The 14,634-nt window shown below is 44.8% G+C and overlaps 1 protein-coding gene across 2 annotated transcripts in view; it reads left to right on the top strand.

Annotated features, from left to right (window-relative positions):
- dld (deltaD) overlaps nucleotides 1-14,634 on the top strand; it is a 139,390-nt gene that overhangs the window by 47,969 nt on the left and 76,787 nt on the right. For both annotated transcript variants that reach the window (XM_072471962.1, XM_072471961.1), the window contains exon 6: nucleotides 2,217-2,317. In XM_072471962.1, coding sequence (XP_072328063.1) covers nucleotides 2,217-2,317 — 101 coding nt within the window. The remainder of the gene's footprint in view (nucleotides 1-2,216; nucleotides 2,318-14,634) is intronic.

Raw genomic sequence — 14,634 nt, 5'->3', positions numbered from 1 at the left:
ACTCAATGGACTAATCCCGCTTTCTTACCCCCCCCCCCCCCCACCTATCCTTTGAACCCCTTTGCCCCAAGTGCTTCTTGAAATGTTTGGGCCTCAACTTCTTCATGTGGTAACAAATTCCACAGGCCGCCCTCTAGGTGAAGAAATTTCTCCTCATCTCAGTCCTAAATGGTCTACCCTGTATCTTCAGACTCTGACGGCTGGTTCTGGGCACCCCAACCATCGGGAACATCCTTCTTGCATTGACCCTGTCTAGTCCTGTTAGAATTAATAGGTTTCTATGAGATCTCCTCTCATTCTTCTGAACTCCAATGAATACAATCCTAACCAACTCGATCTCTCCTCGTATGTCATTCCCACCATCCCATGTTCTGATTGTGATGGAGGTGAAGAAGATTTGGGTGTCGTTGAAAATGAGACATTTAGGACCTGGTAACTGTTAAGAGCATCGGAAGGGTCACAGATAATCTTTATTATTGTCACAAGTAGGTTCATATTAACACTGCAATGAAGTTACTGTGAAAAGTCCCTAGTCTCCACACTCCGGCGCCTGTTCGGGTACACGGTGGGAGAATTCCGAATGTCCAATTCAGCTAACAGCACGTGGGAGGAAACCAGAGCACCCGGAGGAAACTCGCGCAGACACAGGGAGAACGTGCAGACTCCACACAGTCAGTGGCCCAAACAGGAATCGAACTCGGGACCCTGGTGCTGTGAAGCAACAGTGCTAACCACTGTGTTACCATGTTTCCCCCCCCATAACATGTTGGACAAGGGTACTGAGCTAGGAAGCAATCCATTCAATCAGGTGAGAATGGGGCTACCAGGTGGTCCTTTGTTTTCGTGGCATTTATTTCATATATTACTGCCTGCCTTCCTGTACTCATTAGTTTTAGTCCAAACTTTGGCTAGAAATTGAGAGCGAGTAGATTGGTGTCGGCTGAAATTGGTCATTGTTCACACAATCACTTGCTAATCTTTTTTCCCCTTTAACATTTGTTTAAATCTTAATGAAACACAATTATTTTTGCTATATTACCTCTGTTTTAAAAATGAAGATGAAGAATCTGGACGCTTCATGGCTAATTTCAATACAGATTCTTAGATTGCTATTTTATGACTTTAGCAGTGGTGAGGGAAAGCTGACTTTTATAGTTGCGTTTGATACAACACCCTGGGCCCCTGTGCGTTAATTTCAGCCCCACTTGACCCGGGGTCACAACACAGTTGAAATTAACTTTTTAAAATACCCGAGATCTTCGGCTGCCCAATTACGAAAGTCACCAGGTTTGTAAATTTAAACTTTTAAATTTAGCAATTAACTTTACTATGAACAGTAACTATAATTAAATAGGCAACAAATACAATTTGTGAACTACTATCTAATCTCCAATGTGACCCACTTCCTTTCAAGTCACCCCACCCTCTATTTTACACCCCTATATATATATAATCTATATATATTTTATATAATGATGGAAGGAGAAGGATAGCAGGCAGCCAGCATTCACGAGAGAGAGACAGCTTCTTCTTTTCGCGTCTAGAAGTTTCCACCTTCAGACAGTATGAAGCGCAGAGAGAGAGCTGCTTGTACCTTGAAGGCCCAGTGGCTTCTCCTTGGTTCTCTCCGAAAAACCCCACCTGACCAGAACCAATCTCTGTTGGTTGCCGTGCAGAATATGGTCCCTGGCCAATCAATTGGCCACCAGCCAACCAATCAAAACAAGCTCCCTCCAATCTCTTGGGTGCCATAAAGTCTGGGTTCTTATGCCCAAAATACAAAACTTTATAATCGTGAACTACTTTGACACGTTTGAGTTCCTTACTTCCTCTACTTGACTTAAACGCTTGTCTCCATTATCGATTCATGGATCAAAAACAGTAAAGATAAAATAATTAGGCACTAAGGCAATCAACAGGAAGAGCCTTTACACATTTATATCTGGTTTATTCTGTCTACTTTGACAAGATTGTAATTAATTGCCATGGGAAATGCACCAAATTCCCTTCTGATACAAACCTCCTATTCCCTCAAGTTATCTGTAAATGGAGGTGGGATATTTTCAGCCCCAATACTTTGTTAATGCTGCAGAAATCTTAACTTTTTGATTCCTTACAATTTGCTTTGTATTTTACATTTGATAAAATTTAACTTGATGCACAATATTGAAGGTGCAAAAACATTATTTTGATCATTACTTTATTTTGTTCTAAAGTCACAGGAATGAATCTTAATCTGGAAAAGATGATGGAACAAAAGAGCAATGCAGTGAAGTCATTGACTGGTGGAATTGCCCATTTATTTAAACAAAATAAGGTTTGTTTCTAATAGCATGTTGAACTAATTAGGCCATTTTCAGATGGTACTGGGACCAGGGCTCTCTGCCTGTTTTTCCAGCTTGAGTCAGACAATGCATAAACCAGATGCTTTCTTCCAAAGAGTTGTGTAGAATATGTCAAAGTTGGATCAACTACAAGTTTTGCATGTTTAATACCTGCTCTCTTGACTCTCACTTGAGCATGCAAGTTTAGTCTTTGACATTTTGAAATATATTTTAAAAATTCATATCATTATAAGTGGAGGAAATTCAGTTTTTTAGCTTGGCAATAATTGCAAATTTAAGTGTCGCACAAATGTTTTGAGAGTAAAATGTAGTATTGGGCATTTGTTGTACTAATATCCCCTGGCCTGCTGTGTATGCTTTTGTTGCAGTGGGGTGATATGAGGTCTCAAGCAAATCTTACTTTCTCTTTATTGCACAATCCGATTTGTTTGTTATACCTCATCTGCATGTTGACCATTCTTTCTTCAAGGTTTTCTTCTCTGGTAAAATTGGACTACTGGACAGCGAGAAAGCAAATCTAAATGGTAGCTGCAGTCCTTCACTTGTACTCTGATAATCAAAACATAAACTTATGGATTATATAATGTGCAATCTTTCTTTGTCTCCTGGCTCATTCTTAACCTCATTATGACCCCCATTGAGACTGATAACTTTTTAAAATTTCCCAGCAACCAATGGAAATATAACAAACCAAAAGATGAGATTTTCATGTTTAAGATTTTTACTGTAATAAGCAAATAATCAAACAGATTAAACATTACTTAACAGGCAACCAATACATTGAACTAAAGAAATGGTACTTTTGTGTTAATTAATTAATGCAATTGATTTACGTCTTACATCTGACCAATGTGCACTCCCCTAAGCCAACCCCTCTGCCTCATCAACCCAACCACAAAGTATTCACTCTTTACTATATTTATCTCGTAACCAGAGAAAACTCCAAAAAGCTGCAAGATCCCCCTCATATAATAGTTGTCAGCAACTGTGTTCCACCCGTTCTCTTAACTATTCCTCCCCATATATTCGAGGACCTCACGGCCATGGCCAATGGCTCGTGCAAACAGCAAAGAGGCATCGGACATCCCTGCCTAGTACCCTGATAAAGACAAAAGGGGTCAGTTTGTTAGTCCAAACACTGGCGAATGGGCCTTATGCAACAGTCGTATCCATGTCACAAAGCCTGGCCCAAATCCAGATTTTTCTAATACCACAAACAGATAGTCTCTCTCTACCCGGTCGAACACTTTCTCTGCATTAAGGGAGATTATGATCTCCAGAACCCGACCCTCCTTTCAAACAACTAACTTAAAAACTAAAATGAACTCTCACAAGAAAATCTTCAACATTCTTACTCCAAACAAAAGTTACGTAGCAGCCTTTCCTTTCACAGTCACTGGCTGAATCAGAATAAAACCTCTCATCCTTTATTCAAATAAAAAAACAAAATGCTTGTTCACTTTAACATAACTGAACTCATCTCCATTGAATGTTGGACTCAATGTTAACTCTTTCCCTTTCCACAGATGCTGACAATCCTGAGTTTTCCTGCACTCTTTTTTTTTTTTTTTACTTAAGATCTCCAGCATCCACTGTCTCTTGCTTTTATTTGATGTTATCTGGATTATCCATTCTACGTAATTCAAAATCTCACTTATTTTCACCTAAAAGCATTAATTCATGTATTTTTTTTCCTTTTATTTATTCTGGGAGAGTTGTGACAACAATTGAATCCCATCACTAATTCCACAACCCTTGAGATCATACTTAAATTCTTGCATTCAACTTGTCATTGAGTCCCGCAAATACACAATTAAACTTGTTAAATTGACATGGGTGCACAATAATCACATTCACACTTTCATATTTCCTAGAAATATGAGCTCCTTTAATGAGTGATAAAATCAAAGTGCTACATGTATTCCCAGATCACAAGTTCTGGCAGGAAAGGGCCAATTACCGCCCTATCAGTCTACTCTCCATCATCAGCAAAGTGATGGAAGGAGTCATCAACAGAGCTATCAAGTGGCATTTAATCAGCAATAACCTGCTCGCAGACTCTTGGTTTGGGTTCCGCCAGGGTCATTCAGCTCCTGACCTCATTATAGCCTTGGTTCAAACATGGACAAAAGAGATGAATGCCAGAGGTGAGGTGAGAGTTATTGCCCGTGACATCAAGGCAGCATTTGACCCAAGTATGGCATCAAGGAGCCCTAGCTAAACTAGAAAGGTCCGAAGATGGCAAAGTCACCTGCACCGGATGGACTACACCCCAGGGTCCTAAAAGAGATAGCTGAGGAAATTGTGGAGGCATTGGTGGTGATCTTTTAGGAATCACTGGAGTCAGGAAGAGTCCCAGGGGACTGGAAAGCGCCTAATGTAACACCACTGTTTAAAAAAGGAGGGAGGCAGAAGACAGGAAATTATAGGCCGGTTAGCCTGACTTCAGTCATTGGTAAGATTTTAAAGTCTGTTATTAAAGATGAGATTGCGAAGTACTTGGATGTGCATGGTAAAATAGGACTGAGTCAGCACGGCTATGTCAAAGGGAGGTCATGTCTGACCAATCTTAGTTCTTTGAGGAGGTAACAAGGAAGTTAGACAAAGGAGAACCAGTGAACGTGATTTATTTAGATTTCCAGAAGGCCTTTGACAAGGAGACTGTTAAATAAGTTAAAAGCCCATGGTGTTGAGGGTAAGATCCTGGCATGGATAGAGGATTGGCTGACCAGCAGAAGGCAGAGAATAGGGATAAAGGGGTCTTTTGGGGGATGGCAGCCGGTGACTAGTGGTGTGCTTCACGGGTCTGTGCTGGGACCACAACTTTTCACAATATACGTTAATGATCTGGAAGAAGGTACTGAAGGCACTGTTGCTAAGTTTGCAGATGATACAAAGATCTGTAGAGGGACAGGTAGTATTGAGGAAGCAAGGGGGCTGTAGAAGGATTTGGACAAGCTATGAGAGTGGGCAGTGAAGTGGCAAATGAAATACAATGTGGAAAATTGAGGTTATGCACTTTGGAAAGAGGAATTTAGGCATAGACTATTTTCTAAATGGGGAAAAGCTTAGGAAATCGGAAACACAAAGGGACTTGGGAGTCCTTGTTCATGATTCTCTTCAGGTTAATGTGCAGGTTCAGTCAGCAGTTATGAAGGCAAATGCAATGTAGCATTCATGTCAGGAGGGCTAGAATATAAGAGCAGGGATGTACTTCTGAGGCTGTATAAGGCTCTGGTCAGACCCCATTTGGAGTATTGTGAGTAGTTTTGGGCCCCGTATCTAAGGAAGGATGTGCTGGCCTTGGAAAGGATCCAGGGGAGGTTCACAAGAATGATCCCTGGAATGAAGAGCTTGTATGAGGAACGGTTGGGGACTCTGGGTCTGTACTCGTTGGAGTTTAGAAGGATGAGGGGGGATCTTATTGAAACTTACAGGATACTGGGAGGCCTGAATAGAGTGGACGTGGAGAGGATGTTTCCACTTGTAGGAAAAACTAGAACCAGAGGACACCATCTCAGACTAAAGGGGCGATCCTTTAAAACAGAGATGAGGAGGAATTTCTTCAGCCAGAGGGTGGTGAATCTGTGGAACTCTTTGCCACAGATAGTTGTGGAGGCCAAGTCACTGAACGTCTTTAAGACCGAGATAGATAGGTTCTTGATTAATAAGGGGATCAGGAGCTATAAGGTGAAGGCAGGAGAATGGAGATGAGAAAATATCAGCCATGATTGAATGGCAGAGCAGACTCAATGGCCGAGTGTCCTAATTCTGCTCCTATGTCTTATGGTCTTAGAATCAATGGGAATCAGGGAACACACTCATTGGTTGGAGTCATATCTGGCACAAAGGAAGATGGCTGTGGTGGTTGGAGGTTATTCAGCCAGCTCCATGACATCATTGCAGGAGTTCCTCAGGGTCGTGTCCTAGGCCCAACCATCATTAGCTGCTAATCAATGACCTGCCTTCCATCACTAGGTCAGAAGTGGGGATGTTTGCGAATGACTGCATAATGTTCAGCATCGTTCGCAACGCCTCAGATAATAAAGCAGTCCATGTCCAAATGCAGCAAGACCTGGACAATGTCCAGGCTTTGGCTGACAAGTGGCATGTTACATTTGTGCCACACAGTGCCAGGCAATGACCATCTCCTGCAAGAGAGAATCTAACCACCGCCCCTTGACGTTCAATGGCATTACCATCGCTGAAACCTCACAATCAACATCCTGGGGGTTACCATTGATCAGAAACTGAACTGGACTAGCCATATTAATACTGTGGCTACCAGGGCACGTCAAAGACTACAACGTGTAACTCACCATCTGACCCTTCACCCCCACCCAAAAGCCGGTCCTCCATCTACAAGGCACAAGACTGGAGTGTAATTGAATACTCTCCATTTGCCTGGATGAGTGCCGCTCCAATAACACTCGAGAAGCTCGACACCATCCAGGACAAAGCTGTTCACTTGATTGCTCCCCCTTCCACAAACATTCAAGCCCTCTGTCGAATAGTGGCAGTTGTGTGTCCCATCTACAAGATGCACTGCAGTAACACATCAAGGTTCCTTCGACAGCACCTTCCAAACCCACGACCACTACCATCTAGGACAAGAGCAGCAGATACCTGGGAACTCCACCACCTGGAGATTCCCCTCCAATTCACTCGCCACCCTGACTTGGAAATGTATCGCCGTTCCTTCACTGTCGCTAGGCCAACATCTCTCCCTAACAGCACAATGGCTGTACCTACACCTCAAGGACTGCAGCGGTTCAATAGGGCAACTGGGGATGGGCAATAAATGCTGGCTTCATCAGCGATGCCCACATCCCATAAATGAATTTTTAAAAATACAGCTGCAGCATGACGTGCCAATTTTTATACTCTGCCCCGTCTGCTGAAGGCAAGCATGCCATATGCCTTCTTGACTACCTTCTCCACCTGCGTTACCACTTAGTGACCTGTGGACCCTTACACACAGATCCCTCTTCCTGTCCATGCTCTTAAAGGTTCTGCCATTTCCCACCTGTATTAGACTTTCCAAAATGCATTACCTCGCATTTGTCCGGATACAACTCCCATCTGTCATCTCTCCGCCCAAGTCTCTAACTGATCTATATCCTGTTGTATCCTCTGATAGTCCTCATCGCTATCCGCAATTCCACAACCTTTGTCATCCGCAAATTTACTAATCAGACCAGTTACATTTTCCTCCAAATCATTTATATCTACTACAAACAGCAAAGGTCCCAGCACTGATCCCTGCGGAACACCACTAATCACAGCCCTCTGTTCAGAAAAACACTGCTACCTTCTATCTTCTGTGACCGAGCCAGTTCTGTATCAATCTTGCCAGCTCACCTTCTTAAATTTGCAACATTTCTTAAACAAAGGGAACAACATTAGCTATTCTCCAGTCCTATGGGACCACACTTGTACCCAGTGAGGATACAAAGATTCTTGTCAAGGCCCAGCAATTTCCTCCCTTGCGTTTCTCAGTATTCACGGTGGCGCAGTGGTTAGCACTGCTGCCTCACAGCACCAGCGACTCTGGTTCGATTCCGGCCTCGAGCGACTGTCTGTGTGGATTTGCACATTCTTCCCCTGTCTGCGAATGTTTCCTCCGGGTGCTCCGGTTTCCTCCCACAGTCCAAAGATGTGCAGGTCAGGTGGATTTGATATGCTAAATTGTCCCCAGGTGGGGTTGAGCGATGGGGCGTGTGTATGGGCCTGGGGTAGGGTGTTCTTTCAGATAGTTGGTGCAGACCCGTGGGACTGAAAACATCTGCCTCCTGCACTGCAGGGAATCTATGAAACTGTGGAAGATCCCATCAGGCCATGGGGACTTATCTATCTTGATGTTTTCAAGAAGCCCAACACCACCTCCTTTTTGATCTCAAAGTGACCCAGATTATCTGCACATCTTTCTCCAGACTCATCATCCACCAAGTTCCTTCTCTTTGGTGAATACTGATGTAAAGTACTCATTAGTACCTCGCCCATTTCCTCTTATTCCATGCATTGATTCACTTCCCTGTCCATGAGTGAGCCAGCCCTTTCCCTGGCTACCCTCTTGCTCTTTATATACATATAAAATGCCTTTGGATTCTCCTTATCCTGTTTGGCAATGACTTTTTGTGACTCCATTTAGTCCTCCTGACTCCTTGTTTAATTTCCTTCTTTCCTTATATTCCCTACGGGTTTCCTTTGTTACCAGCCGCCTTGCCCTTACAGATGCTTCCTTTTTCTCTTTGACTAGGCTTGCAATATCCCTCGTTATCCAATGTTCCCGAAACTTGTCATATTTACCATTCTTCCTCACAGCAACATGCTGGTCCTGCTGACATTTTGAAAGCCTCCCACATGTCAGATGTTGATTTACCCTCGAACATTTGCCCCCAATCTAGATTCTTCAGTTCCTGCCTAATATTGTTATTATTAGCCTTCTCTTAATTTAGCACCTTCATCTTTATCCAAAGTACCTTAAAACTTACTGAATTATGGTCACTGTTTCTGAAATGCTTTCCCACTGAAACTTCGACCACCTGGCTGGGCTCATTTCTAGGTCCAGTAAGGCCCCTTCCCTAGTTAGACTATTTACATATTGATACAGGAAGCTCTCCTGGATACTCCTTACAAACTCTGCCCCGTCCAAGCCCCTAGCACTAAGTGCGCCCCAATCAACATCGGGAAAGTTAAAGTCACCCACCACAACAACCCTGTTGTTTTTACACCTTCTTAAAATCTGCCTACGTATCTGCTCCTCTATCTCCCATTGGCTGTTGGGAGGCCTGGAGTAAACCCCCAACATTGTGACTACACCCTTCCTATTCCTGAGCTCTACCCATTTGCCTCACTGCATGAGCCCTCTGAGGTGTCCTCCCGCTGTGATATTCTTCTTAACCAATAGTGCAACTCCCCCCACCCCTTTTGCATCCCCCTCTATCCCGCCTGAAACATCTAAATCCTGAATGTTTACCTGCCAGTCCTGTCTCTCCCTCAACCAAGTCTCTGTGAGTTCCAAGTACGAATCCAAACTCTTGAGTTGATCTGCCGTACTTACCTGTTCTGCTTCTTACATTGAAACAAATGCACTTCAGACCACCAGTCCATAAGACTGGAGCAGAATTAGGCCACTCGGCCCATCGAGTCTGCTCCACTATTCAATCATGGCTGATATTTTTCTCATCCCCATTCTCCTGCCTCCTCCCTATAACCCCTGATCCCCTTATTAATCAAGAACCTATCTATCTCTGTCTTAAAGACACTCCGTAATATGGCCTCCACTCTATCCAGGCCTCGCGGTATAGAACATAGAAAATACAGCACAGAACAGGCCCTTCGGCCTACGATGTTGTGCCGAACCTTTGTCCTAGATTAATCATAGATTATCATTGAATTTACAGTGCAGAAGGAGGTCACTCGGCCCTTTGAGTCTGCACCGGCTCTTGGAAAGAGCACCCTACCGAAACTCAACACCTCCACCCAACACCAAGGGCAATTTGGACATTAAGGGCAATTTATCATTGGCCAATTCACCTAACCCGCACTTCTTTGGACTGTGGGAGGAAACCGGAGCACCCGGAGGAAACCCACGCAGACACGGGGAGGACGTGCAGACTCCGCACAGACAGTGACCCAAGCCGGAATCGAACCTGGGACCCTGGAGCTGTGAAGCAATTGTGCTATCCACAATGCTACCGTGCTGCCCTTGAGAACAAATAAATCTACACTATATCATTTTACCTTAATCCATGTACCTATCCAATAGCTGCTTGAAGGTCCCTAATGTTCCCGACTCAACTACTTCCACAGGCAGTGCATTCCATGCCCCCACTACTCTGGGTAAAGAACCTACCTCTGATATCCCTCCTATATCTTCCACCTTTCACCTTAAATTTATGTCCCCTTGTAATGGTTTGTTCCACCCGGGGAAAAAGTCTCTGACTGTCTACTCTATCTATTCCCTGATCATCTTATAAACCTCTATCAAGTCGCCCCTCATCCTTCTCCGTTCTAATGAGAAAAGGCCTACCACCCTCAACCTTTCCTCGTAAGACCTACTCTCCATTCCAGGCAACATCCTGGTAAATCTTCTTTGCACCTTTTCCAAAGCTTCCACATCCTTCCTAAAATGAGGCAACCAAAACTGTACACAATACTCCAAATGTGGCCTTACCAAAGTTTTGTACAGCTGCATCATCACCTCACGGCTCTTAAATTCAATCCCTCTGTTAATGAACGCGAGCACACCATAGGCCTTCTTCACAGCTCTATCCACTTGAGTGACAACTTTCAAAGATGTATGATCATAGACCCCAAGATCTCTCTGCTCCTCCACATTGCCAAGAACTCTACCGTTAACCCTGTATTCCGCATTCATATTTGTCCTTCCAAAATGGACAACCTCACACTTTTCAGGGTTAAACTCCATCTGCCACTTCTCAGCCCAGCTCTGCATCCTATCTATGTCTGTTTGCAGCCGACAACAGCCCTCCTTACTATCCACAACTCCACCAATCTTCGTATCGTCTGCAAATTTACTGACCCACCCTTCAACTCCCTCATCCAAGTCATTAATGAAAATCACAAACAGCAGAGGACCCAGAACTGATCCCTGCGGTACACCACTGGTAACTGGGCTCCAGGCTGAATATTTGCCATCCACCACCACTCTCTGACTTCTATCGGTTACTGTAGGTTTCAATAAGATCTCTCCTCAGCCTTCTAAACTCAGAGTACAAACCCAGAATCCTCAACCGTTCCTTGTACGACAAGCTGTTCATTCCAGGGATCATTCTTGTGAACCTCCTCTGGACCCTTTCCAAGGCCAGCACATCCGTCCTTCGATATGGGGCCCAAAATTGCTCTGACCAGAGCCTTAAATCGCCTCAGAAGTACAACCTTGATCTTGCATTCTAGCCCTCTTGACATGAATGTTAACGTTGCATTTGCCTCCCTAACTGCCGACTGAACCTGCACGTGAACCTGAAGACAATCATGAACCAGGACTCCCAAGTCCCTTTGTGCTACTGATTTCTTAAGCATCTCCCCATTTAGAAAATAGTCTATGCCTCCATTTCTCCTTCCGAAGTGCATAACCTCACACTTCATCTGCCACTTTGCCCACTCTCCTAGCCTGCCCAGTCCTGCTGCATACTGCCAGTTTCCTCCATACTACCTGTCCCTCTATAGATCTTTGTATCATCTGCAAACTTAGCAGCAATGCCTTCAGCCCCTTCTTCCAGAACATTAATGTATATTAAAGAAAGAACAAAGAAAAATTACCGCACAGGAACAGGCCCTTCGGCCCTCCAAGCCTGCGCCGATCCTGATCCTCTATCTAAAACTGTCGCCTGTTTTCTAAGGATCTGTATCCCTCTGCTTCCTGCCCATTCGTGTATCTGTCTAGATACATCTTAAATGACGTTATCGTGCCCGCCCCCACCTCCGCCGGCAATGCGTTCCAGGCATCCACCACCCTCTGCGTAAAAAACTTTCCACGCACATCTCCCTTAAACTTTTCCCCTCTCACCTTGAACTCGTGACCCCTAGTAATTGAGTCCCCCACTCTTGGAAAAAGCTTGTTGCTATCCACCCTGTCTATACCTGTCATGATTTTGTAGACCTTAATGAGGTCCCCCCTCAACCTCCGTCTTTCTAATGAAAATAATCCTAATCTACTCAACCTCTCTTCATAGCTAGTGCCATCCGTACCAGGCAACATCCTGGTGAACCCCCTCTGCACCTTCTCCAAAGAATCCACATCCTTTTGGTAATGTGGCGACCAGAACTGTACGCAGTATTCCAAATATGGCCGAACCAAAGTCTTATACAACTGTAACATGACCTGCCAACTCTTGTACTCAATACCCCTTCGGATGAAGGAAAGCACGCTATATGCCTTCTTGACCACTCTATCGACCTGCGTTGCCACCTTCAGGATACAATGGACCTGAACACTCAGATCTCTCTGTCCATCAATTTTCCCCAGGACTCTTCCATTGACCGTATATTGTGAAAAGTTGTGGTCCCAGCACCGACCCCTGAGGCACACCCCTAGTCACTGGCTGCCATCCTGAAAAAGACCCCTTTATCCCACTCTCTGCCTTCTGCCAATCAGCCAATCCTCTATCCATGCCAGGATCTTGCCTGTAACACCATTGGCTCTTAAAATCTTACCAATGACCAAAGTCAGGCTAACCGGCCTATAATTTCCCATCTTCTGCCTTTCTCCCTCCTTAAACAGTGGTGTTACATTAGCCACTTTGCAGTCCTCTGGGAACCTTCCTGCCTCCAGTGATCCCTGAAAGAGCACCACCAATGCCTCCACAATCTCCTCAGCCGTCTCTTTATGAAACCCTGGGGTGTAGTCCATCCGGTCCAGGTGATTTATCCACCTTCAGACCTTTCAGTTTCCCCAGAACCTTTTCCTTAGTGATGGCCACTGCGCTCTCCTCTGCCCCCTGATTCTCCTGGAGCTCTGGTATCCCACTGGTGTCTTCCACCGTGAAAACTGGTGTAAAGTAACTATTCAGTTCATCTGCCATTTCTTTGTTTCCTATTATTACTTCTCCGGCCACATTTTCCAGTGGTCTAATGTCTATTTTTGCCTCTCTCTTACCTTTTTTATATATTGGGAAAAAAACTCTTCATATCTTTAGCTATCTTGCACTCGTATTTCATCTTCTCCCCTCTTATTGCTTTTTTAGTTGTCTTCTCACTTTTAAAGACTTCCCAATCCTCTGGCTTCCCACAATTCCTCGCTGCTTTGTATGCTTTTTCTTTTGCTTTTATGCTGTCCATGACTTCCCTCGTCAGCCATGGATGCCTTGTCCTGCTGTGTTCAGCAACATCTCCATGCCTGCTCTTCCTGAGTCACACTGGCCCTATTCTCTAGTTCCCCCTCAATTATTTCACCACCTGACCTATTGCTCCGGTTCGCACCCCCTACTACACGAGTTTAAACCTTCCTGTGGGACACTAGCAAACCTCGCAGCCAAGATTTTAATGCCCCTCCAGTTTTGATGCAAACAGTCCTTGTGCAGGTCCCACCTGCCTGGAAGAGATTCGAATGGCCTAGATATCTGAAATCCTCCCTCCTGTACCAGCTGTTTAGCCACGTGTTTAGCTGTACTATCATCTAGCTTCGCTGGCACGCGGTACAGGGAATAATCCTGAAATCACAACCCGAGAGGTTCTGTCTCCTGACTGGCCCTCTAATCTGTCAGAAACCTTTGGGATCAACCTCTTCATTATCGATTTTCCTGTTAATTCATTAAATTTCATGACTTTCTGCAGGGTTAATGTGTTACCTTTAGATATTTTGTCTGCTTATTTGCACGAGATGCCAAGTGCTTCAGATTTTCGTCGGGAGCAGTGTCCAGGGGCCTGTCAGGAAGGTAAGGTTAACTTTCAAAACTTATCTTTACAGCTGCAGGAAGTCGGCCATGGGGATTTCTGGGAAGATTTGTTAGTACCTGTATATAAGTTGGGCGGTTGCTAAACCCGAGACACTACACTTGTAGTGTCACCCACCCTTCCACCTCCTCCAACCTAAGGGGTTCAGTGAATATCAGGTAAGATCTTCCTTTCTTTTTCTTGTTTTATCTAGAGGGGATGGCAGGGGGAAGCAGTACAATGTTCCTCCTGCAGAACGTTTGAGGTGAGGGACGCCACCTGTGTCCCTGCTGATTTCATCTGTAGGAAGTGCACCCATTTCCAGCTCCTCAGAAACCGTGTTAGGGAACTGGAGCTGGATGAACTTCGGATCATTCGGGAGGCAGAGGTGGTCATAGATGGAAGCTTCAGGGGTGTAGTTACTCCGAAGAATAAAGATAGATGGGTGACGGTGAGAGGGGCTGGGAGGAAGCAGTCAGTACTAGGATCCCCTGTGGTCGTTCCCCTTAGTAATGAATATACCGCTTTGGATACTGTTTGGAGGGGGGGGGGGGACACTAATCAGGGGTAAGCCATGGAGCACAAATCTCTGGCACAGAGTCTGTCCCTGTTGCTCAGAAGGGAAGAGGGGAGAGGAGTAGAACGTTAGTCATTGGAGACTCCATAGTTGGGGGGATAGATAGGAGATTCTGTGGGAACGAGAGAGACTCACGGTTGGTGTGTTGCCGCCCAGGTGCCAGGGTCCGCCATGTCTCGGATCGTGTTTTCGGGATCCTTAAGTGGGAGCAGCCCCAAGTCGTGGTCCACATAGGTACCAACGATATAGGTAGGAAAGGGGATATGGATGTAAGGCAGGAATTCAGGGAGCTAGGGTGGAAACTTAGATCTA

Source organism: Scyliorhinus torazame, chromosome 13 (genome assembly GCF_047496885.1).
Source record: "Scyliorhinus torazame isolate Kashiwa2021f chromosome 13, sScyTor2.1, whole genome shotgun sequence".
In the NCBI taxonomy this organism is placed as follows: Eukaryota; Metazoa; Chordata; class Chondrichthyes; order Carcharhiniformes; family Scyliorhinidae; genus Scyliorhinus; species Scyliorhinus torazame.
Note: the sequence above shows the minus strand (reverse complement) of the source record. Positions and strands in the feature narration are given on the sequence as shown.